Source organism: Pongo abelii, chromosome 1 (assembly GCF_028885655.2).
Source record: "Pongo abelii isolate AG06213 chromosome 1, NHGRI_mPonAbe1-v2.0_pri, whole genome shotgun sequence".
NCBI classification, from domain to species: Eukaryota; Metazoa; Chordata; class Mammalia; order Primates; family Hominidae; genus Pongo; species Pongo abelii.
Window position 1 is genome coordinate 68,422,408 of NC_071985.2, and position 23,341 is coordinate 68,445,748.

A 23,341-nucleotide genomic window follows, 5' to 3' on the forward strand; every position below is an offset into this window, starting at 1 on the left:
AGTTGATAATGACATATATTTCGCTTAATATGTCCCTGGTCTCAAGGTCATCAGCATTTTGTTAGAGAAGTCTCAAAGCCTCCTCACTATCCAAACCCAAAACATAAGCTTTTGTTAGCAGCAGGGCTTTAGCTGGTAAATGAGAGAGATTTGGGATGAGGAAATGCATCAGCAATTTGTAAGACTGGCCTTCTAGAAAGGCATTGCCAGGCAGATAACAAAACCATGTACAGCAATGGTTCTCAAAGCATGATGTCCAAGACCAGCAGCATGAATATCACCTGGGAACTTGTGACCAACAAAAATTCTCCAGCCCTACTTCAGACCTACTGAACCAGAAACTCTGGAAGTGGGGGGTAGTAATCTGTATTTTAACAAGCCCTCCAGGTGATTCTGAGACACAGGTTGACAGCCAGCAGTGTAGATGAAACGGGCAGACCGCCTATGTCTGACATCAACACAAAGGAAATAAATGAGGAATCAGCCTTGATGTTGATGGAAATCACCTGCTGAAAGGAATGGTCGCTGATAGAAAAGCAGCAAAACAGTTCCCAGGAGAACACAGCTGGAAATTTCCAGGACGTTAGTGAGTGACTGTTGAAAATCCATTTCATGCTTTTTGGCTCTGACCAGTCCCATGAGACAATGGTGTGGAAATTGAGAAAGAGGCACAGAAAGTTTGAAAAACTTCCAACCTACAGCTAAGCTGAAGGCTAAGAAAGACTCGAGAGTATTAATTTTCCTTCTAGTGCTGGTTTTCAGAGCCTCCGCTCTGGATCCAGAAGGCCACGTACGATGTCCTGCATCTCAGCAATGATGCCATAGACTGAGTATCATCAAGTCTCCACCCATGATCTACGCCAGAACATTTCTTCCTTTCCCCTCTAGCCTGCTACCTACCATCCAGCTACATCCTTTTTAATCCCTCCCCCAAAGGGAAGAAAGATGACACCCCCCCTTTAATGACACAAGTCTTTGGAAAGCTCAGGCATATATCTGAAAGAGGCTTTCCAAATTCTCCAGAGATGAAGAGAACCGATGCAGCCCAAATACAGCAAAAATGCAGCAAAAGACAAAATGCAGCACACACACAAAAATATAGCCTCAAAATTATGCAGAGTTGCAACAGTGATTCGAATCAACCACCCACAGGCAAAAAACAAAAAAAAAAAAACACGCTTGGCACAGGTACCAGGCAGGGCCTCTCTCTGAAGCCTCACGTGGCTGGAGCGTGGCTGGAGCCTAACTGGACATAGCATTCCCAAGCCCCACCCACCTGCTTCTGGGATTAACTACTGCTTTACAAATGGGTCTGTTTGAGGCTCCTTTTTTTTTTTTTTTAATAAGTAAGAGGATTAAGGGTGGAACTATCTAGTCCTACAAATTTGGAGCTCAAAATACAATAAAGGAAGCTCCTAAGAAGTACCCACTGCTCTGGGAGGCAGCAGGGAGGATGTCTTGGATAACTGACACATTTTAAAGTCATTCATTGCTGTTCCCCTTAATCTGGCCCATCTTCACCTTATAAGAACACATCTTTTAGCTGCTCCCTGCTTTCCAGAGATGAGGACACTGGGGCTCATCAAGCTTTATAAGGAAACATATTTGGGGTGCTCAGTGAGCAAAGATACACCATAAACATCTCCCTGCAATAATCTTAACACTAAGAAACCACGAGGTTGGGGGAGTCTAAAAACTTTGTGCTATACCTTCTGTCCTTAATTAAGATTGATGCTGGAAACATGACTGATGGGTGAACCCACACGTGCATCCTCTCTGTGCATGTTTAGAAGGCTTGGGAAAAGTAACATCGATCCAAGCCCCTCATGTTTCTATCCCTCTGTGGAAGGGACTGCTTTAGAAGCCACATCGTGGTGGTGGTAGTGGTGGTGGAGTGTTAGACACTAATTTCCATGCCTGGTCCCCATAACTACCCCTGCTCCTTGTAATTCCTATAAAAATTCACACTGGAATTTGAAAAGAAATGGTTACAGAGGACTGTTCCTTAGCTTAGTGGTTCAGCATTTATCAGTGTGAAAACCCAAGATGATGAGAGGATTCAGAGTGACACGTACCTTCCACTTAACCACGGTCTCTGAGTAGAAAAGGCTAGTAGTTGCATATTTTGGGGGCACTCAAATGTAACAGGGCTGGGTAGGAGGCAGTCATTATAAAAATGACAAGAAAAAGCAGGTTACAAGATTTCTCCCCAGCTTCCTTTCTGTTGTGTGACAGTCCCACTGCAGAAAACAAAGGTCTTAGAGAAAAAGTAGATTCCTGAAGTTGGTCCTCTGTGAGAGACCTTAATAATCCTATCCAAGAGGAAGACAAATAACCTTCCTTTTCTGAAAATCCTAGGAAAAACCCACACATATAATGAATTATTCACAAAGTCTGAACCTAAAAATGAGAGAGGGAGAAATATAGAAAGATGAAAAGACGGGCAGAAAGAAAAAGTAAAGACCTGGTCTCTCTCTCTCTCTCTCTCTCTCTCTCTCTGAATAAAAGGATATTAATTAGAGTTGCATTTAGGTTTCCTCTTTTATGTCTTTGTGGTCAGTGATAAGCAAAATAAGATCAGCAGAGTCACCATTGATGGACGGGATTGCACATCTGGGCTTTGGTGTCTGGTGAGCTGTAGCTTTCCAGGCAGCCCTGTGCATGACATAAGGGAGGTGGCTGACCTGCTCATCAAACACATGGAGTCAAGGGTTTGCAAGAGTTCTGAGAGCTTAGCAAAGCTTCACTCGGTTTTATTTTCACTAAGAACATGAAGATTGAAAGAAATCAGATGTTCCTATAAAGAAGGGGGAAAGCAGCAGAGTTTGAGGGGGAAAAACACCTACATTTTGTACAGCAGTGCTATAAAGAGATAAGTAATTTTGGATGGAGCTAATAATTTCAGAGTCTGGATGTTTCAGAAGAAGAAAAAAACAGGCCTGTTCTCATTACTTTCCTCTTCCTCCTTTAATTCATAGCATGCACTGTGCCTATTGCAGAAAAAGCAAGTGGAGGGAAGTGGAGAAATAATGACATGCAAACCAACAGACAAAACTATCACATTGAGGATATTTTTGTCTCTATCCTCAAGTCATTTCATTTCTGTCAAATTCCTTCACTCCAACTCATTTTCCAGGCTGCATCCCAATTACAAATGGTCCCCACAACAAGTCATGGCCTGGTTTCCAGATGAAACATTACCCACACTTCATATCAAAAGCAAAGCCAACAGGCAATTCAGAGATTGTCCTGGGATGCTCAGAAAATGAAGAACTTTCTCCTACAGCTCCAGTACCGGCTGCAGTCACTATCTGTTTCACCATCTGCATCCATGCACAGGTACACAGAAGGTATGAAGCCTTTCTGCATTATCTGATCATAGGATATAATTACAGACTTCATCCTTGTTAGCTGCCATCACCTTCCCTAATCAAGGCATCTTGACTCATGATTCACTAGAGTTACATCAAACCTGAAATTCTTACCAGGACCTCAGTCTACTATCCTGCAATGTGCTGTAAATTTATAGGCAACAAAAGCAGAAGAAAAGAAGATACCAAAATGGGAGATTTAAGAACTAAAACTTTTGGTAATCCTTACCAAAATCCTCCAAAATAAATAGACATTTTACAATGGGAGATTCACAATAATAAAGCATACAACCTCTCATCCATAGCCAGAGTGCTTTGGGGATACAATGAAATTCTCTACAATAAGAAATCATGGATTAATGTCCACAGGTTCATTGTGATGAGCTTCATTATTTCAGGGCTGCAAACATATTTGACCTTCCTACTGTAAGCCATATTCATTTCCACACGAAACATGTGCTCCCCTGCTGAGACAACCAAGGCGATGGAGGTGTGGGGGGAATATCCTATTGCCCAACTCTGGCATAGAGTCTCCAAGCCAGACACACTACTTCTTCCCTTCACACCCGTGACCTGGAAAAGTTCAAACAAGCATGGGGCATCCTGCAAACCACATGAGAGATGCTGTATGCCCACAGGGTAACTGGCCCTGGGCATGAAACAGTGAGAACTGGTAAGCGTGAGGCACAGTGAACATGGGAGGGCACTCAGAACAGCCAACTGCCAGAGAAGATCTATTAGATGAGCAAAAAAGAAAACGAGGAATTGTATAGAATGTAACATCACATTTTAAATCACATTAGCATTTTTTAAAAGAGTATGGTATCCACTGCAGAGGAAAGTGCCATAAGAAAATAAAATTATCTCCCTATGCAGATGTAGCTTCCAAGAAAAATGAAACACATTCAGAGTAGGCTGTTGACTTGCCACCATCTTTCATGCCAAATCTGGGTTATCTTGAGCATTTCTTCCCATAAGAACTAGACCTCCCGTATTAATAACTGGATAAGATTACCCTCCCCCTCCAAGTCAGGGTGATCCTAGAAGCATAAATTAAACCATTCCTTTTACTTAACCAATCTTTTCAGACAAACATGATTAAAGACCAGTAATGCGCAGCATGATGAGACCACTAATGTGGCACATAGAAGCGTACATTATCCCCCTCGTCCTACAGTGACTTTCTGCAGCCAATGAAAGTGTAAGTCTCAAAATGTGTCGTAACACAAACAAAATCCTCAAGCATGCTAAATGTGCATATGTCAATATGAAAGCAGCTCTTGACATGTTTTCTGAACAACTGAACAACCTTTCTTAAAAAAAAAAAATCTGGCACTTACAAAGAGCAAAGGAGTATTTCCTAAACTTTAATGAGCATATTAATCACATAGGGATCTTATTACAATGCAGATTCTGATTCAGCAGGATTGAAGTGGGGCCCAGGATTCTGAATTTTTAGCAAGCTCCCAGGTGATGTGGATGCAGCTCCTTGCTCTCTTTGAGAGGCAAGAATCTAGAGGACTTCACCTGAACTAAGACCCCTCCCCACTTCCGGCATGCTGAAATTTCTGAAAGATGCCATTAATAATAACAACTAGTGATTACTGGGTAATTAGATAATGTTTTAGGCACGTGATATATATTAACTCATTTAATTCTCCCAGTATTATTATTATTATCCTCATTTAACAGGTAAGAAGACTGAGTCACAGAGTAATGAAGTAACTTTTCAAGGTCACAAAACTGGTGAAGGAACTAGGATTTGAACCCAGGCAGCCTATCTCCAAAGCTTTATGGGCAACCACTACCCAGACTGACACCCAGTAAGACAAAGCAAGATATTTGGGAAGTTGTTTGTTTAGAAAGGAAAGGAAGGTGAGACTAGGAATTTAGGTGGGTTTCCCACGGAAGCCCAGTGTTTCCACGTGGTCACCACCAGAGGGAATATATTAGTCAATTACATTGTACATGGTGTATTTTATATTTCCCAACAGGGCTCCACTAAACACCTTAGCAGATGTTCCCTGAACACTGTTACCACAGCCTACATGCTGTAGAACCACTGTGAAATTTCCAACTATGCAGACAGAAGAGACCATTGGGACAGGGCTCGGGGCCAAGGCACTGAGCATGATGCTGAAATCAACTCCCTCGAGAGTCTCCCGTTTGACTCTCTTTGGTCCATTTTTGGCCAAAGACAAGGAAAGGGAGGAGTAAGACTCACAGCCGCACCTTGCACGCTCGCAACGCCTGGTGGAAAGGCGGTGACTTTGCAGCGGAAGAGAAAACGTGAAAAAAGGTGACCGCGTGGTGTAGGAAACGTGCCTGGTTTCTCAGCCCCGAGGCTGGGCCCGGCCAGAAGTACCCGAGGTGCTGAACCCGGGTAACTGGGGAGCCCCCGGCCGCCGGTAGTTTCAGCGGCGCTGTCCGAGGTGCCAACGATGGCTGCTGGCACACTTTGCCACCCGCGGGGCGGGTTGAGCGGCTTTGTCTACCGCAAAGAAACGGGAGGGCGCCTGTCTGAATAAACACGCCCCTAAGAGAGGGGCACAGCAAGGCAGCACCTGGTGGATGGGAAGATTTAGAGAACTGTAGAAGCCGAGTGAGAAAGGAGGGCCCAGCTGGGAAATCCGTAGACTGCCTAGAGGAATATTTGCAGCCGCAGCACACAACACAATGAGATCTGTCCGCTTTGTGCAGCGCACCGACAGGCGTGACTGCAGGGACCCGACCCCTCCCCCGCCCGAAACCTCCACCCTAGCTAGATACGTTCAACTCAGGCAATGGATGGCCCAGGATCACTCTGTGGGAGTGGAGCAGGGGAGCGGGATGCAGAGAGGAGGAGAGAGGGAGAAGCCCAGCCGGGGTGGCTGTGGGAGGATGCGAACAGCAGCAGGAAGAATATCTGCTTAGAGATGCTCCTTCGTTTCTAATGAGGGGTGCTGCCTAGAAGCACCACGCGCCAGCCAATCACCGAGCTGCTGAGGCAGGGAACTAGAGAAGAAGAAGGGGAAGGCCAGAGACTGGGGTTGGGGGAGTAGGGAGATGCCCAGGCCCTGGGAGAAATGAGCCGCATGTCTGGCTAATACTAGAGACCCAAGGCAGCTCCAGCTGCCTCACTGCTGTACACCTGGACGGTGGGGGTGGGAAAGAGGGAGAATAGGGGAGAAAAGAAGGGGCCTCCTTTGCAGGTGCATCCCTCCCAAATCCCCCTCCCAAAGTCCCATGTCTCCAACCCCATCCCCATATTTAGCGCCAGACCACTAGCTTGCCTCCTACTAATCCCCTTCACTGCCTCACCACCCCCAATTCCTAATGGCCTTGCCAGGCGTCCAATCCTTAGTGAAGAACAAGGCAATGAGCTGCCTAATCAGCAGCCTGCATTTGGTGCACTTGATTAAACCTTCAAAGAAGCTCCTTCCATGCCTGTTCACCCTGACACCACCACCATCAGAGATGGCCCCCACCAGTGCTTTGGGGAGAGCAGTTCCTCTGGAGCTAGGGAGAGAGAGACTGCATGCACACCTCTAGCCTCAGCGGATGAATTCAGGCCGAGCGGATCCACCTGGATCCTGGATACTGGGAGAGCAATCAGCTGGGTCAAGCACTAAGAAGCAAGAGTACCCAACCAAGGACCAAAGAAAGGATGGGCCTGATGAGCTGTTCTTGGCTGAGAGAAGAACTCCAAGTTTGAGCTGTTTGGGCTGTGGCAACAGAGATCACCTCCCCTGACAGACACTCATTCATGCCACTTTCAGTGAAACTTAAACTTAACTCCCTAGAGTTAGCTGAGTCCCCAGCCAAAAGCCTGTTTTATTTATTCATTTGTCTATCTGTACACAGGGTTTTGGCCCTGGGAACTTCTGAACTGATAAATCCCGTCATGGAGCCTTGACTTCCCTACAGGAAGACAGTGCGGTGTCTCCTGGCTGGTGGGGATACGGGCAGAGTGGCTGGCTTAAAGAAAGGAAAATGAGAATTGATTATGAAAGGAAGCATTGGGGCAACCCAATCTATGTAGAGGGCGGCATGTGAAGGGAGTAGGGGTGGGGAGGGGGCTGGGAATCAGACAAAGCCCAGCCCAGAAAGGGACGCACCCAGGGACACTAGAGATTTCCACATAGGAAAAATAAAAAACCAAAAGTCTTACCTTGAAAAACACTAGTGCCCAAACGGGTCTCCACGGCACCAAGCTTGCCCCTTAGATGCACCGAAGAGTGTGCTTCAGCAAAGGGGCAAATTGGCACCAGGAAGGGGTGGGGGATACATTCCATGCTAGGTACCCCACTTCACCCGAAGAAATGCAAAGGGGGAGAGGGAGTTATGGTGGGCAAGAAAGGATATGGCCAATCGATGAGCTTCTTGGCATATTTCCTGACAATGTTATCTTCTCCGAAGATGAACAGGGATCTGTTGACGGTGAAACAGTTCTGCCGGACGGGAATGGGGTTGTACAAAGCCATAGTCCGCGCCCTCTGCGCTTTCGTCTGCTTGTAGGCGGCCGCCTGCCCCGAGGCCGGCACGGGGGTTCCTTGCCGGTTCCTGCTCTGGTCCGAGTCTCCATCGCCGGACCCCGGCCTGGCGACCACCGCCTCCCCGAAGCGAGCCATCCTGAGGTTTAAACAGACAGAAGACACACAAAGGTGATCGCGGCCGAACACCCGCACACAGCAACAAGCAGAAAGACACACGGAGACTCAGAGCCGCATCCAGACAAGCACGGGGACCACCGCCTCTGGGGAGCTCCGCGAGCTCTTCGGAGAGGCAGCAGCAGCAGCCCGCCGCTGTGAACTGTTGAATCTAAATGCAACCTCTGCGAAGCTCCATTCCTCAAGAAGGAAAAAAAAAAAAAGAAAGAAAGAAAGAAAAACAAACGGGTGGTAGGGCTTGGGGGTGCTCAGTTTCTGGAGGAAAATATTTTTTTCAAAATGCCAGTGTGTGGTGGTGTTCAGGGACCAGAGAGGAGAGGGGTGGAGTAGGCTGCTCTTCAAACATAGCTCCTCTTCTGGCAGACGCACCACCTAGTTCAGGGAGAGAGGCAGGCACCGGCCCGCTAGGTAACAGTTTGGTGATTTATTGGTTGGGGGAAGGGGTGGGAAGGAGAGGAAAATGAAAACAAAAGAACTTAAAAAATAATAATAAACAAAGACGAGGACGGGGTTACGATGACATGCTTTATAACGCCAGCCCCCGCAAGTCCATCTAAGAAATTCCACCGCGAAGACTTGGGTCTTTATATCTGCCAGCAGAGACGCATCCAAAGGTTGGAGAAAGAGGGAGGGAGGTGGGGAGAGCGATATTGAGGTTCCTGCGTAAACCGCAATGCCCAAAATCTCAAAATAAGAAGTCGATCCAAGCGAAAAGGGACAAATGACTTCAAAGCTCCTGCGCTTGGGCTAGAAGTTGAGCAGCATCCAGGGAGCAGCGAAGCCTGAGTGCCAGCATCCGCCCGGAGCGCTCGCCACCGCCGCCTCCCCGGATCAGCATGCAACAGCGATCCGCGGCTGCGCCGCCGAGAGGGCGGGAGCGCGAGCGAGCGGGCGGCGAGCACCGGCGGGCGAGGAACAGGTTGCAGCCGAGCCTCGCGGCGGCCTGGCACCACACTTGTCCACAGACCGAACTTCCTCACTAACGGCTCGGTCTTCCTCTTCCACCCAGGCAGCTCCCTCGGCGGAGCACTGGAGAAGATGCGGAAAGAGAAGGGGGAGGCGAGGCAAGGGACAGCGAGCGGAGCGCAGAGGCGCAGCGAGGCGCGCAAGAGCGCTGGGAGAAGCGGGGGAGGAGCTGGCCAGGCGGGAGGGGCGGGGACGCAGCCGGAAGGCTGGAGGTTCCTGGGAGGTGAGGCTGGCTTGCCTTCTTGATTTATGTGGCCAAAGGGTAGCAGCCACCTCTGCAAAGGTCCAGTGAAGAGTCCCCTTTCCCCCAAGTAATGCCGAGAAGAGAGAGGCAGGTGCAGCCAGCGATGCGGCGGAGTCTCCGCAAGAGAGCGAGGGCCTGGCGTGGGGCGCACACGCACGCGCGTCTTGGGTCCCTGCAGAGAGGTGTCCCCAGTGCTGTGCCCTGTTCGGTACCGGGAGCGGTGCCACGGGCCCGCCGCCGCCCTGGTAAGGACTCGGGGCCTTTGCGCGCCTAGCGCCATGGCCGCGTCGCCGCTCCTGCGCACCTCCCAGGCTGTACGAACATTGCTAGGGATTTCCAAGGAGAGGGCATGAACCCTCTCCCCATCTCCCCACTTAGCACCTGGGAGGCCCCGTGGAGGAGGCTAGGACCTCTGGGGGTTCCACACTCTGCTGGTGGTGCTGGCTCCTGGCGGGAGCTTCTGCCCTCACGGGGCGGCCTCCCGGTTCCGCTGTAGGAAAGCCCTGTCCCACCTCTCCTGGAAGGGCCCTCCATGGTGAGTTATGGGCTAAAACTACCCTTCTCGAAATGCGAACAATCAGAAGGATCCTCCAGCCCATCCTTTACTCCCAAATAAGCTCCACGGACTTTCTCAAACCCACCCCATTAATGTAGAAAAAAAAAATAGAATTGGTATCTGAGCTGCAGAGGTGGGAAAGGTGGACTCCAAGCCCCAGGGAAACAGCTCCTGTTTAGCCGCCAAGCCCTTCCCCACAGGTGACTGGTGGTTTAAACTGAGGGCAGGGACCAGCTGTCCCCTCCCATGTCCACACTAGCTGGGGCATACCGGCCTCTGCGTTGTCCTGCCTTGGCTCAACACATAGGCCTCTCCAAATCCTCCCAACCCGAACAATGGGAAGGGAAGAAGGAAAGGAGGGGCTGAGGAAGGAAACAGACACTGACCAAAGCCCAGAGGTTGGAAACCATGAGTAAGTATGGCTTCACGCCTATGAAGTGAGATTAACTGTTGAGAAGTGAGGTGATATCTGAGTGCATGGCACGTGTGTTTCTACAGGTATGTGTCTGTATGTGGGCAAGGCCATGTGAGCACTGACGTGTCTGTTGTGTGAGAATGTATGTGAGTGTGTGTGTTTGTGTGTGTGTGTGTGTGTTAAGGAAAATTCTCTACTGGAAATCCAAAGGAATGGTCTCAACATGTCCAGCCTGCTGCCCTTGGGGAAGGCATTTGGCCTTTGGATTCAAGGGAGCCCATTTCAGGTGAAATTACTATTCAAGGTGAGTCAGCTGTAATTGTTACTTCGATTTCACATTACTGCCTTACTCTGTCCTTCCTCCTGCTTTAATCAGAGGGTCCTCTTCTGTCTGAATACCTAGTCAGTCATGAAACGGAGGGAGGGTGGTGCTGTGAACCATGAAGTCCCATCAGCCAGTCACTTAGAACTAGTCCCAAGTGGCTATCTGGGTATCCCTGTAAACTACATAGGGTTAGAAAAAGGGCTTTCGGAAATTATTAAGTGTATGTCGCTGCTTTCAGACAGTACCATAATCCATAGCACGAAGTTCATTCAAATCATTAGAGAAGTATTTTTGAGTCCCTTCCACGTGCCAGGCACTGTTTAGGCACTGAGGATACTATAATGAACAAGATGGGTGATGACATAAATCATGTACCTTTTTACACTAGATTATACTAGATTGTATAACCTCGCAGGCCAGAAAGCTTCATGAACTTCACTCTCATGCTGTCACCTCACCCCTTTCCTTTGTGGTTCTGCCTCAGCAGGCTGGCGGGTGGCATACCTTCTTAATGCCCAGAATAAGCAGGGCTCACTAGCCTTTTACTTCCCAGACGTAGTTCTTGGAACATCAGAGATCCCCGACTTGTCTCTTCAATGTTATCAGATGTCAGCAGAGATCCAGTATTCCATGTCCTGTGTTCTCTGTGGCTGTTGTAATTCTTTAGAGACCTAGAATACTCAAGATGAGATATTACATGTGCAAATGCGACGACACACTGGAGTTGATATCTGCCTTCTTGCCTTCCAAGGAGACAGGAATCATAAATGCATAGGTTGGGAATTAATGTAGAATACCTTAGGGAGTTTCAGCACCTATGTAAGTTAAAAGGGATAATTCTTGGAGGGTGCAGCCAAAAAGGAAAGGGGCAAACATAATGGCATAAATGGTTTTGTGAAAAGACTTGGCCTAAGGGCAGCAGTGCTAGCAGGAAGACAGACTCTCATCTTCCACCCCCACCTGGCTGTCATAGCTCTTGACAGCTTTGAGATCTATGAATTTCTATACTGGTTTCATACTCTTTAATCCCCCATTCTACCAGCCCCCAAGGCAGCTACAGTTGTTGTTTTTATTTTTTTATAGAGGCGACTGTCTCACTATGTTGTCCTAGCTGGTACGGAACTCCTAGGCTCAAGCAATCCACCTGCCTCAGCCTCCCAAAGTGCTAGCATGAGCCATCGCGCCCTGCCAGTGGCTACAATTTTAATGGTTGAATAATATATGTGCTTAATAGTTTCCAGTTTACATAAGCCCCACAGCTGACCCTTACTCCAAACCTCTGAGGTGAGCCTGGTAACACATGTATCATGACCCTTGACAGACAAAACAGCAGAGTTTCAGCAACGTTAAGCCGTTTGCCCACATCTGATAAGCGGCAGAGTGTGGACTTCTAACACATCTGACTTCTGATCTGCGGCTCTTTCTAAAACTCATGCTGCCCTTCAGGACAGCAATAGGGTAATTCTAAATTGTTCATCAAGAGAAGAAACTATACAATAACACTAAGCCTATGGAAATGCTATGCTTACCATCCTCAAATTGAATTTGATCAGAGGCCAAGTGTTCCTGGCACCATGCCCTCAAGATCCAGGAGGATCCTCAGAAAAAGTTCATGACCAGAATACTGTAGTCATGCTCTTCATATGGGAATTTGGTAGGCATTCTCCTTCCAGTGCCCCGAGTTTCACTGTCCTATTAAGGATCCACAAATGGAAATATGGAAAGTCAGCAATTAGTCATAACTCTGATTGGAAACCAGTTTGAAGACCATCTGAAAATCCCTTTCCAGTCTGAGAGACAGTAACTGTATTTTCCTGTTGTCAGAGCACCATCTACTGGTCACTGAGCACGAGTGCTTGGCAGCCCAGCACCCCATGCACCATGCCTCAGAGCTTAGATAGTCCTAGGCTCTGACCTCTTGTCAACAGCCCTCTACTCCCCTATGGGACTTTGTTGAGGTCCTAAATTTCACCACAATGCAGCCAGCCCATCTCACAGTACTTGGAAAGTGCAGCCCCACACACACCCTCCCAAGTTAAGATGGGGTTACCAAATGCTCCACATGTTTTTCTGAAAGCAATGACCTGCAAAGTGGAAACCCGACAGGAGCTAAAGAAGCAAGTGGAAAACTTTCCTACTTTATAAAGCCCACGAAGGCTATTACATTTCAAAGCATTTATCCTGCAGCCCCTCTACTGCAGTGTATCATCAAGCTGCAATCAGGTGTGAAGGGGACTGGTAGGTAGTCCCTCCAGCCTCTTCTGGAAAAGGCAGAAAACAAGGTGTCCACACTGCCCCAGATCAGGCAGCCTGTGGGAGTTTGTACTAAGACAGATGGACATAAGTGGCAAAGTTGGAGAAGCAGCTGGCCTATTACCCTCATTCTTAAGCTCTTCCCAGATCTGTCAGGCCTTGGGCCATCTTCATAAGAGATTTTTCACCCATCACTGAGAAGTCTGTGAATGTGGGCTTCATCCAAATGGCCTGTGCCCCTCCCACCAGGCCTGCTCCTTCGTCTTCCCCCACCCTGCCAGTTACACTCAGATAGCTTATGCTTAAGTTATCAGAGCCCCTTTTGTTCTATTTTTCTTCCGTTGAGCTTTTCCAAGAAATAGACTCTTATGCAAAGCAGTGCTCTAAGGAACATAATGCAGAGAGGATTTGGGAGTGGGTTCTTAAGAAAAAAGTTGGCAGGAGACCATGTGCAAATGCATAGTGGAGCAGAGGAGCATTATGGCAATGCAGACATCTTGGGAGTCTGGTGGCTTTCACAATACCTCACAGCCCTTACTTGGGTGAAAACATAACTTCACATCCTTATGTAATGTCCGTCCCTAGAATCAGCATCTCTCAAACCTAAGCCTGAGAAGCCCCGCACCTCAACATGCTATCAGCTAACCACAGGTCAGCAAAGTTGGCTTTAAAATGTTTTAAAAACCATTCATTTATGACAACCCATCACTTCCTGGGTGCCAACCGTAATGTTTTCTCATTGCATCTTTGCAGAAGGACTGTGAGGCACATCCTCTTATCTGACACCCAGAGGGTCAGGGACTTGTCCAAGTGCACAGAGCTAGGAAATAGCAGAACTGGATCTCCTAATAATAAGGACAGGATTCTTCACAATATGTGACCATTATTAACATACTGCATGTCAAAATAATATTTTCCTTGCTTAAGAGTCAAGTTATAGGCAGGATCTTGAGCTTTAGAGAGGTAAGGCATGACCTTGAACCAGAGAGTCTCCCAGAGGGTTTAATTGCTAAGAATAATACCATTCTGCTCCACTGGGCTGTTGTGAAAATTAAGTTAGTTTATATGCATAAAGCTCTTAGATCAGTACCTTGCACACAGTAAGTAAGTGCTACATAAGTACTTGTTATGTACATTTCACCTTCAGTAGCTGTGACCACAGTAACACACTGGAAACACTGCATGTCTACAGACTCTGTTTCTGAAAGCCAACTTCAGAAGTGCAGCCAGGGATGAACACACTCTGTTGTGCGGGGGATGGACAGAGGAGCAGAGACATGTAAGTACCTGAGATCAGGTCAGAAAGAGGAATGGAGGAAAAAAGGAAAAAAAAATTAGCAGAGACCAGTGTCTGGAGACCCAAAGGCCATGATACCTGAGAGAGCTGTGTGTTTGTTTACTTATTCATGAATTCATAAACCCATTTAACAAATACTCATTAATCCCCTTTGATGTGCCACACATTGTTCTCAGGGATTCTGGGGCTCAGAGATAAATTAGACACAGTCATAGCCTCTAAAAACTTACAGTTCAAAAGAGGAGAAGGGAAAACATACCCACAAAGGGCTCGAATACAAGGCAGGATGTGGAGTGCACCACAGGAGAGTACTGGGAGAGAACAGAGCAGGGAGCCATCCCCTCCCACTGGAGGCAGCTGGAAAAGGGAAAAATACAAAAGAGATCTCTTTGAAGAGCTAGTTTATTGGAGGCATGGAGCAGCAGCCTGGGGCATGAGTGTTTAGGATGTTTTCGGGGGTGGGGAGGGGGGCGGTACACAAGATGCATGGAGTTGATCAGTCAATCAGCATTTTTATTTTCTTTCAGTGTATCTAGGATCACGAAGATTATAGCATTACCACCTCAAGCCTTTCTTTTCCATAAGATGAGGTCACTTTTCGCCCAGAGAAAAGCCAAAAATATGCTTACACTAATAGATATTAACCTTTATTGGGAAAGTTGATTTGGAGGTTCGGAGTTTAGCCCCAGACAGCAAAGGATCCCATGCCCATCACTGTCTACCTCCCTTCCCACCCTCAGGGCCCAACCTTGCTACTCAGCCAAGGCAAAGTGCAGCAGGAGGACTCAGCAGCGCCCCAGCTCCCACTGATGGGGGTCAGCAGAGGGTGAGAACAACTGGCAGGAGCACATCCATCCATCCACCCCCACGGTCTCTTGACTCAGAAAACACAACACAGCCCACACCTTGCAAAGCTCATTCAGCCCGGGTGGGCTCAGGCCGATTCGTTCATTTAGCAGACATGCAATGAGCACCTTCCACGTGTCAGGTATCATGTCAGGGGCTAGCCCAAAGGAGACAGTGCCTAGGAGAAGGTGCCCAGGTTGGATTCGTGTCTTGCCTGGTCTTGATCCACTTCCTACATTTCACTCTTGAAGATAACGCCGCAGTAACAGAAAATGCAGCTCACAGCTGCGCTCAAGCCTAGAGGGTCCCTGAAGGCCCAGAGAAGAGAATAAGATTCCACTGCACCCACCAATCTCGCCTCTCCAAGAACCCTTTGTGTTGGAATCATCAGCAGATTAAGCCACCACCTGTCCATCACCACACCCTCTCTCTCCCACTCTCTCCTACACTGAGCAGCTGGTTACACCCACCTAGTATAAAATAATCAAAGTGAAGAAGGCATTCCCATATGATATGGACTTAAGGCCAGTTTTGAAATATACACCTGGGCAGGCCATTTACTAGCTCTGCCCCTTCCACTCCACAGAAATTGCTCTAAGACTCCCACTGAACCCCTGATGGTCCTTTTTTTACCCTCCTCCTTGGCCACTCTGCAGCATTTGACCACTGACCTCCCCCTCTCCTCAGAGGTCATCCTTCTTGGCATCCCAGCCACCACATCTCCCAGTTTCTCACCGTTTCCTTCTCCTCCTCTTACTGCTGTCACCTGTGGGGCACCCGTGGGTCTGTCCCCAACCTCTTTCTCTCCTCTGTCTGACTTCTCTCCCTTCAAGATTATATCCTTACCTGCCATTTCAACTACCCCCTTCACACCACATCTAGCTCCTATACCTCATCTTTCGCCTCATTTCCAGACCCAGGTGTCCAATGAAGTTAGGGGTAGCTGCATATGGATTGTCCCTCATCCCCAGACTCAATATGTGTAAAAGTGACGTCATTGTAAATCCTTCAAAGCAAGCTCCCCCTCCCAAAATGCCAGTTGCTATGCATGTTACATTGTCATCACTTCAGTGGCTCCCCACTGCCTATAAAATGGCCAAACACCTTAGCCTGACAATTCAAGGCAATCAGAATTCAACCTATCTTTCCAACACTATCTCCTCACGTACCATAGTATGAGGTACATAAATAAACGTGTCATGCCCACTCCTGCCTCAAAGCCCTGCTCACAGCACCTGCTTCACACTGCCCCAAAAACATTCTTCCTCTTTTCTGCTTCTGCCACTCCTAGGCATCCTTCTATGCATGGTTCAGTTCAAATCTGCTCTCCCACAAAGCCTTTCATAATCGCTCCAACACTGACCTGTACCTCCTATAAACTCACAGAATTTCTGTATCGTTCATGGTACTGTTTTCTCACTGATATCATCATAACTGTAACTTTGCCATTATATCCATATTTAGTTTTTCAATTATGTATGCCTTGTCTCTTCAACTATGGTGTAAGCTTCTCAGGAGTAGAGGACATATCTTTCTCTTTGTTCTTTTACCTAGAGTGCCTGCATTATGTTATCCTCATAGCAAGCCTTTGCAAAATAAATTGTCAGTGAATGCATGGATCTCCTGCAACTGTTATTGGTAAAAAAGAGCTTGGGCATCAATCAGGTATCTGGGCCCTGTCTGAGGAGCTACCCTTCCCCTAACACATTCTAGCTCTGACTAGAAGCCTCTCTCTGCTGCCAGGTGTTCCCAGCTGTTTCTTGTGAGTTGAGTGGCCATCAACCCAGATGATATAAACAGGAATAAATATATATCAAAAAGGGGTACTTACTTCTCTTGTAGGAAATTAAGTGCCTCTAACTCAGGGGTAACTTCCCCAGCACACTAACTGCCCAAGCCCCATCTTATCAATCATTAAACAATAGGGTTCATTGTCTTATGAGGAATATCTCTTGCTCTTAGAAACGGAGTTGAAATAAGATCTGGGGAATCAGTTATTAAAAGGAAACAGCTCCCCACCTAAAGAATATTTTCAGATCCCTTTCCACAGAAAATTAAACATAAGATAATAAAGTCTCCTTCAAAAAAAAAACCCATATCAACTACAGTATTAATTGGTTCTATCTCTTCTTTACAAAAAGGCAAATGTCATCATGCCTATTTCCCTTACGAAGAATTACATATGAAAATGACACACACATGTTTGCAAAGACATGCACTAGATTCTGATGTCATCTCAAGTTCTGTCAGCCAAGTGTACAAACATGCAGGTTATCTTCCCATGCTACGGGAAGCTTTGAGACAGGCTTCATACAGTACATTCAAATGGGAAGAATTACAGGCTCTTTTGCAGGTTTCTGAATATTCCTAATGTGCCATTTACAAATTGGAAAGGTGGAAATGTAATTCTCAATCAAGAGAGAATTTCCGAAATACTCCTAACACCACTGACAAGCCAACTCCTTGGACACACACATATATATGCACTCATGATTTAGCTTTTTCCTTTAAAGACTTGTATTTTTTCACAAAACCACCCCATCACTGGATCATATTTTTCAATAATATTCTTCCATATGTAGTCAAGTATTAATAGAATAATTCAAAGTTTCCAGTTATGCTACTTTCCTTTTGTTTAAATAATCTCTATTTTCATATTGCAAATTCTGGAGCTATAAAAAAAAGAAAAATGGACATGGATCAAACAAATAAAGAATAATTACAAAGAAAAGTATAGGTGATGCTGTTTATAATATTATTTGTCCTAGGTATTAAATACTTACTATGTGCAAGGCTCCATGCTAACTAGATTCACTTTCCTTATTTCTCAGAATAAGCCCATGTGGTAAGTGCTATTATAAACCCCATTTTACAGGAAGAGAAGCAAGACTGAAAGGGACTAAGTAACTTCCCTGATGATCACATAGGTGGTGGGTGACATAGCAAAAGATCAGTCCTAGGTCACCCTGACTTCAAAACCCATTATCTTAGCCACTTTAATTCATCTCGCTGATATCATTAATAGAAATTTGAGCTAGAGAATAGAGATTTCATGATGATTCTACAGTTCCAAGAGGCAAGAATATATCCAGACTCTACAGATGGTGCTGAAGGGCCTCAGAATAAATGAGTTACCAGGGTGGAAACAACACCAGGAGGCTTGCACCTCGGTCCTGGTTGGGTTTATATCCTTACATGCAAAAATGGCAAAAGTAGTACCTGCCCTCTGAATCGCATGGGGCTACTGATAAACCAAATGTGATGATACATTCGTAGCCCAACCCACTGCTCCTACGGCTGCTGTCATTTTGCATTGCAATATCCCAGAGCAACAGGAGTCAGACCAAGAACTGAGTGCTAATTCAAAAATTATTTCAACCCTTCAAAACTTCTCAAAATTCAAAGGGTATGCTATTGCCCATAATTTATGCATGATGAGCATGGTTTTACACCATTTACTTGTTTTTCAATGAATGGCTAAGTCTATCCAAAATGTCCCAACCCTGAGCTCCCTGGTGGGTCAGCCTCAGTTAGCTATCTGCAAAAGGTATCAGCCAAACTCTGGAGAGGTCAGTAAGGGAGGGAAGGGAGCAAGGGGGAAAGGACAGTTGTTCAGTCATAGAAAATAAGGGTCTGCTGCACCGTCGATACAAATATTATGCAGTACTGTGTTCAGCAAATCGAAGGGTAGCACTTTTCCTACCATTCAGGAACATCGATCCTGATCATTAGTTCTGGCTTTAATTTTTTTTCACAAATACTTCTGCTGCCAGCCCATGCCACTAAAGGACTCAGCAAATTTAAATCCTCCTGCATCTCAACTTGTTTTCCTGCCTGCACTCCAGCAGGTAAAACACCCACAGACTCACAGTGCTCTGGGCTGTAGAATTCACAGGAGTCTATAATGTTCAGGTTATTTTTAAACTTTCAGGCCACTCTCCCTCCCCACGAACAGCAGGCCTGCCATTTAGAACGGTGTTTAACCCACACCCCACCTGCTTTGAAACTTCAGCTTTTTGTGTTTAAAGAAGCAATACCTCAAGTGCGCGCGCACACACACGCGCGCGTGCATCTAAAACCTGAAGACAGTCACCAGCTCACTGGGGCTGAAAGACCCAGCTCACAGAATGATGTTGAGATTGTAGAGATGATGTGTATTAAAATGCTTTGTAAACTCAGTGTCATGCCACTGTAGGTGGTATTACTATTATATTTACAGGTACAGATACCAGGCATTATAGGTGATGTCAAAAGACAACTTCCTTTTTTAAAAAATAAATTTTATTGTGTACATTTGAGATTTACAACAGGATGTTATCGGGTACATATAGATAGTAAAATGGTTACTACAGTGAAGAAGATTAACATCCATTATCTCACATAGTTACTTTTTTTGTAACAAGAGCAGCTGATATCTACTTATTTAACACAAGTCTCTAATACCATACAATTTTATTAATTTTATTCCACATGCCCCATATTAGATCTCTAGACTCATTCATCCTACATACCTACTTTGTATCCTTTGACCTACATCTCCCTACTTCCTCCTCCAGTCCCCACCCCCCACCCACTGGTGCTAACCACTGTTTCATTCCCTTTTTCATTCTACATATGTGAGATCATGCTGTGTCTATTTCACTTAGCATAATGTCCTCCAGGTCCATCCATGTTGAGGCAAATGGCAGGATCTACTTCTTTTTTACGGCAGAATAACAATCCATTGTGTGTGTGTGTCTACATACACCACATTTTCTTTATCCATTCATCCATCGATGAACATTTTGTTTTTCCATATCGTAGTTATTGTAAATAATGCTGCAATGAACATGAGGGTGCAGATACCTTTACGAGGTGGTGATATCAGAAAAGGGATTACTTTCACTGAGGGTGAAAGACCCAGTTTACAGAATGATACTGAGATTGTTGAGATGATATGTATGAAAATGCTTTGTAAACACAGAGTGTCACACCACTGTGGGTGATATTATTGTTATATTTGCAGGGACAGACACCAGGCAATATAGATGATGTAAAAAAAAAAAAAAAAAAAACTTATTTCCAAAAGGGAATTATATCACTATAATCAAAGCATTCAAGGCCCTTTATTTGCCCAAAGAGCCGCACAGAAGTTGGCTAAGAGGTGTTAGGTTATAATTTTCTTCAAATTAATTATATTTTTTTCTTAATTGAAAAACATTGGGAGAAAAGGGAAAGAAATTCTGAAAGCAACTCAACCAAAAGAGTATTAAGTTAAAAAAATCAAAGAAACTCTTCAAAGCAGCAACAGTAACCAATATCTGTGGAAGGCTGAAGCACTATATATGTGTTGCCTCATTGATCTGCGCAAGAATCCTACAACGTAGGTATGGTTAGCTTCAACCATTTCCCAAATAAGGCGAATAAAGATCAGAGAAACCAAGTTCCTACACTAAGATCCCACAGAACTACACTTGGAGCCTGGGCCTGCCAAATGCCAGAGACTACATCTTACTACTGCCCTTTGCTATGGTTTGAATGTTTGCATCGTCTTCAAATTTCATGTTAAAACTTAATCCCCATTGCAGAAGTATTAAGAGGTAAGGTCTTTAGGACATGATTAAGCCATCAGGGCTAATCTTATGGATGGGATTAGTGTTTTATAAAAGGGCTGGAGAGAAGTAGCTAGGCCCTTTTTGTCCGTCAGCTGTCTGCCATGTGAGGATACTGCCATCAGCTACTCTGGAGGAAGCAGCATTCAAGGAAGCAGAGACCGTGTCCTCGACAGACATTTAACCTGCCAGCACTTTGATCTTTGACTTCCCAGCCTCCGTAACTGTGAGAAATAAGTTTATGCTGTTTATAAATTACCCGTTCTAGAGTATTTTGTTATAGGAGCAAAAACAGACCAAGACAACCTTATTGCAAGAGACAAGCTGAAGGAGAAATTGTAGCCTGGAACTTAAGACTAGATGAGGAGAGTTTCAAGGGCCTAGCGTACAAGAGCAGGGGGTCACTCAGGACTTGATAAGAGCCAAGCAGTAGCCACAAAGCCTCCTCCAAGCCATGGCCAAAGGTGAAAAGATAAAAAGTCCCTTTACCTGGGAACTGTAGGCTTTGCGTGAACTACAGATCCCCACATAGCCACTTGGCCATCAAGGCTATGGGGAACAGGATGGCACAGGCAAAAATCAATCATAGAAGGTCCCCAAATGTCCTCTCCTTGGTTGTATACCTCTCAGGGGAAAAGGCATTGTTGCCACAGTGCCCTAGGAACCTATTAGAAAATAAATCAAGGCCAGATGTGGCAGCTCACGCCTGTAATCCCAGCACTTTGAGAAGCCGAGATGGGAGGATCACTCAAAGCCAGGAGTTTGAGATCAGCCTGGGCAACACAGAGAGAATAGAGAACATAGAGAACGTAGAGAATCTGCCTCTACAAAAAATAAAAATAAAAATAAATTAGCCAAGTGTTTTGGTACATGCCTATAATCCCAGCTACTCAGGAGGCTGAGATGGGAGGAATGCTTGAACCCAGGAGTTCAAGGCTGCAGTGAGCTGTGATCACAGCACTACACTCCAACCTGGGCGACAGAGATCCCATCTATTAAAAAGAAAAAAAAATTTAGAGACTCCATCTCTAAAAAAAATTAAAATAAATCGAGCAACTCGCTCACGCTCACTTGTGCGCTCTCGTGCTCTCTCTCTCTCTTGCTCTCTTTCTTTCTCTCTCTCACGCTGTCTCTCTCTCACTCTCTCTCTCTGTAAATCTTTTAACCAAAACTCCTAACATGCAGGAGGGATGACTCACTGGAAAGCCTCCTCCACTCCCCCTCCCTCCTCACCCTCTGGCTGAAGCACTAAGAAGTGATAACATGATAAGGTGGCTCAACACTTTTACAGCTAAATATGTTCCAGGGAATTTTTTCACCCCAGAGTCTGTTTCCCTGGAGGCTATTAGGGTGTGCACACATTCTTATATATTGGGACTCAGCATGAACTGGCTTTCCTCTTCCTGCCTCCCTCAGGAGCATTTCCAAACTTCTCCTTCTACCTCCCTAACTGCCCCTTCATCTTCTTCACTTTTCCTTCTCCTGCCTCCTAAATGTGAACATTCCTCAGATCCCGGTTTCTGCCCTCTTCACTATGTATGCACTCTCTCGGTGATATCCATATGGATGGCTTCAACTAAAGCTAATATCCAGAATACTTCCAAACCTTTATCTTTGGCTCTGTTTTTTGTTTGTTTTTGTTTTTGTCTGGTACTATATTCACCATGGCTCAAATGGGCACCTCCACCTGGATGGCCTGACAGCACCATGAATCAGCTTGTTTAAAAGCAAACTCATCCTCTTTCTCTACGAACCAGCTCCCTCCTAGGTCTCTAATGCTGTTTGCAGCATTTCAGTCTCCCCCTAACTCAGGCACAAAACTTTGGCTGCATCCTTGACTCCAACTCCCACAACAAGCATTCCCCAAGCCCTGTCATTTTTCTCTCTAGGCCACTGTCACAGTCTTTCTGTCCTTTCCATTTGCACCACCACCCCTAAAGTCAGTATTACCTTCCGTTCAGGAGATGGGCAGAGTCTCCTCATCCATCTTCCTCTTCCAGGTTCTACCACAAAAATTCATTGCACAGCTCAACTCTGACCCTATCTCACCTTTCAGTGCAATAAAATTGAAGCACTTGTACAATGTTGTATCCCCAATGCCTAGAAGAGTATCTGGTTAAAAAAAAATTAAATAAATTTTTTGTTGTTGTTGAATGAATGAATGAGTTTTCTAGTGCCTATCAAATGTAACTATCCAATCATAAGATCTTATCATCTTAGGGTTGAAAGAAAACTTGAATGTCATCCAGTCTAAGTCCTTATTACCTGCCATTATGCTCCTAGCAATATCTCCTACTACTGCTCCAATGAAGCAGGACTGTTCACCCTTCCCTGAGAACACCTTGTAATTGTCCTCCTCCATATCATTTCTCATTTTCTTTCTCCCTTCCTTACCCCTTCTTCCATAGCCACCTGCCAAAAAACTATTTAGACTTAAAAGCCCAGCCCATATGCTGCCTCCCTTATGAAGCAATTTGTGGTCATATGACAAAAGTGATCTGTCTCTCCTCTGAGTACTGCTGGCACTTTATGTCACCCTGCCTCAGATACTGTGGTGTACACATCTTGGCTCCCCACTATACTGCAAGGGGCTTGGCTTATTCATCTTTGCATTCTCCATAGTAACTAATGCACTGCCTTATGTCTAGTGGACTCTGAATACATGTTTATTAAATGAATGAATAAATGCATAAATAAATGAATGGAAACTATAAAGAAAGCCAAATGGACACAAGCAGGACATGGACTCCTTAGGATCTGCACCATGTTGGGAAGGTGCTGTGGGAGAAGGTACAACTGATAAAACCATTCTGGAGACAATCAGTTCA

General features: G+C 45.8%; 1 protein-coding gene across 1 annotated transcript in view; it reads right to left on the reverse strand.

The window, feature by feature from the left end:
- LOC100456069 (voltage-dependent R-type calcium channel subunit alpha-1E) overlaps positions 1 to 9,135 on the reverse strand; it is a 338,487-nt gene extending 329,352 nt beyond the window's left edge. Inside the window, exon 1 of the mRNA XM_054524611.2 lies at positions 7,716 to 9,135. Within this exon, the coding sequence (XP_054380586.1) occupies positions 7,716 to 7,981 (266 nt within the window). The 5' untranslated portion in view covers positions 7,982 to 9,135. The remainder of the gene's footprint in view (positions 1 to 7,715) is intronic.
- Positions 9,136 to 23,341: the final 14,206 nt, after the last annotated feature.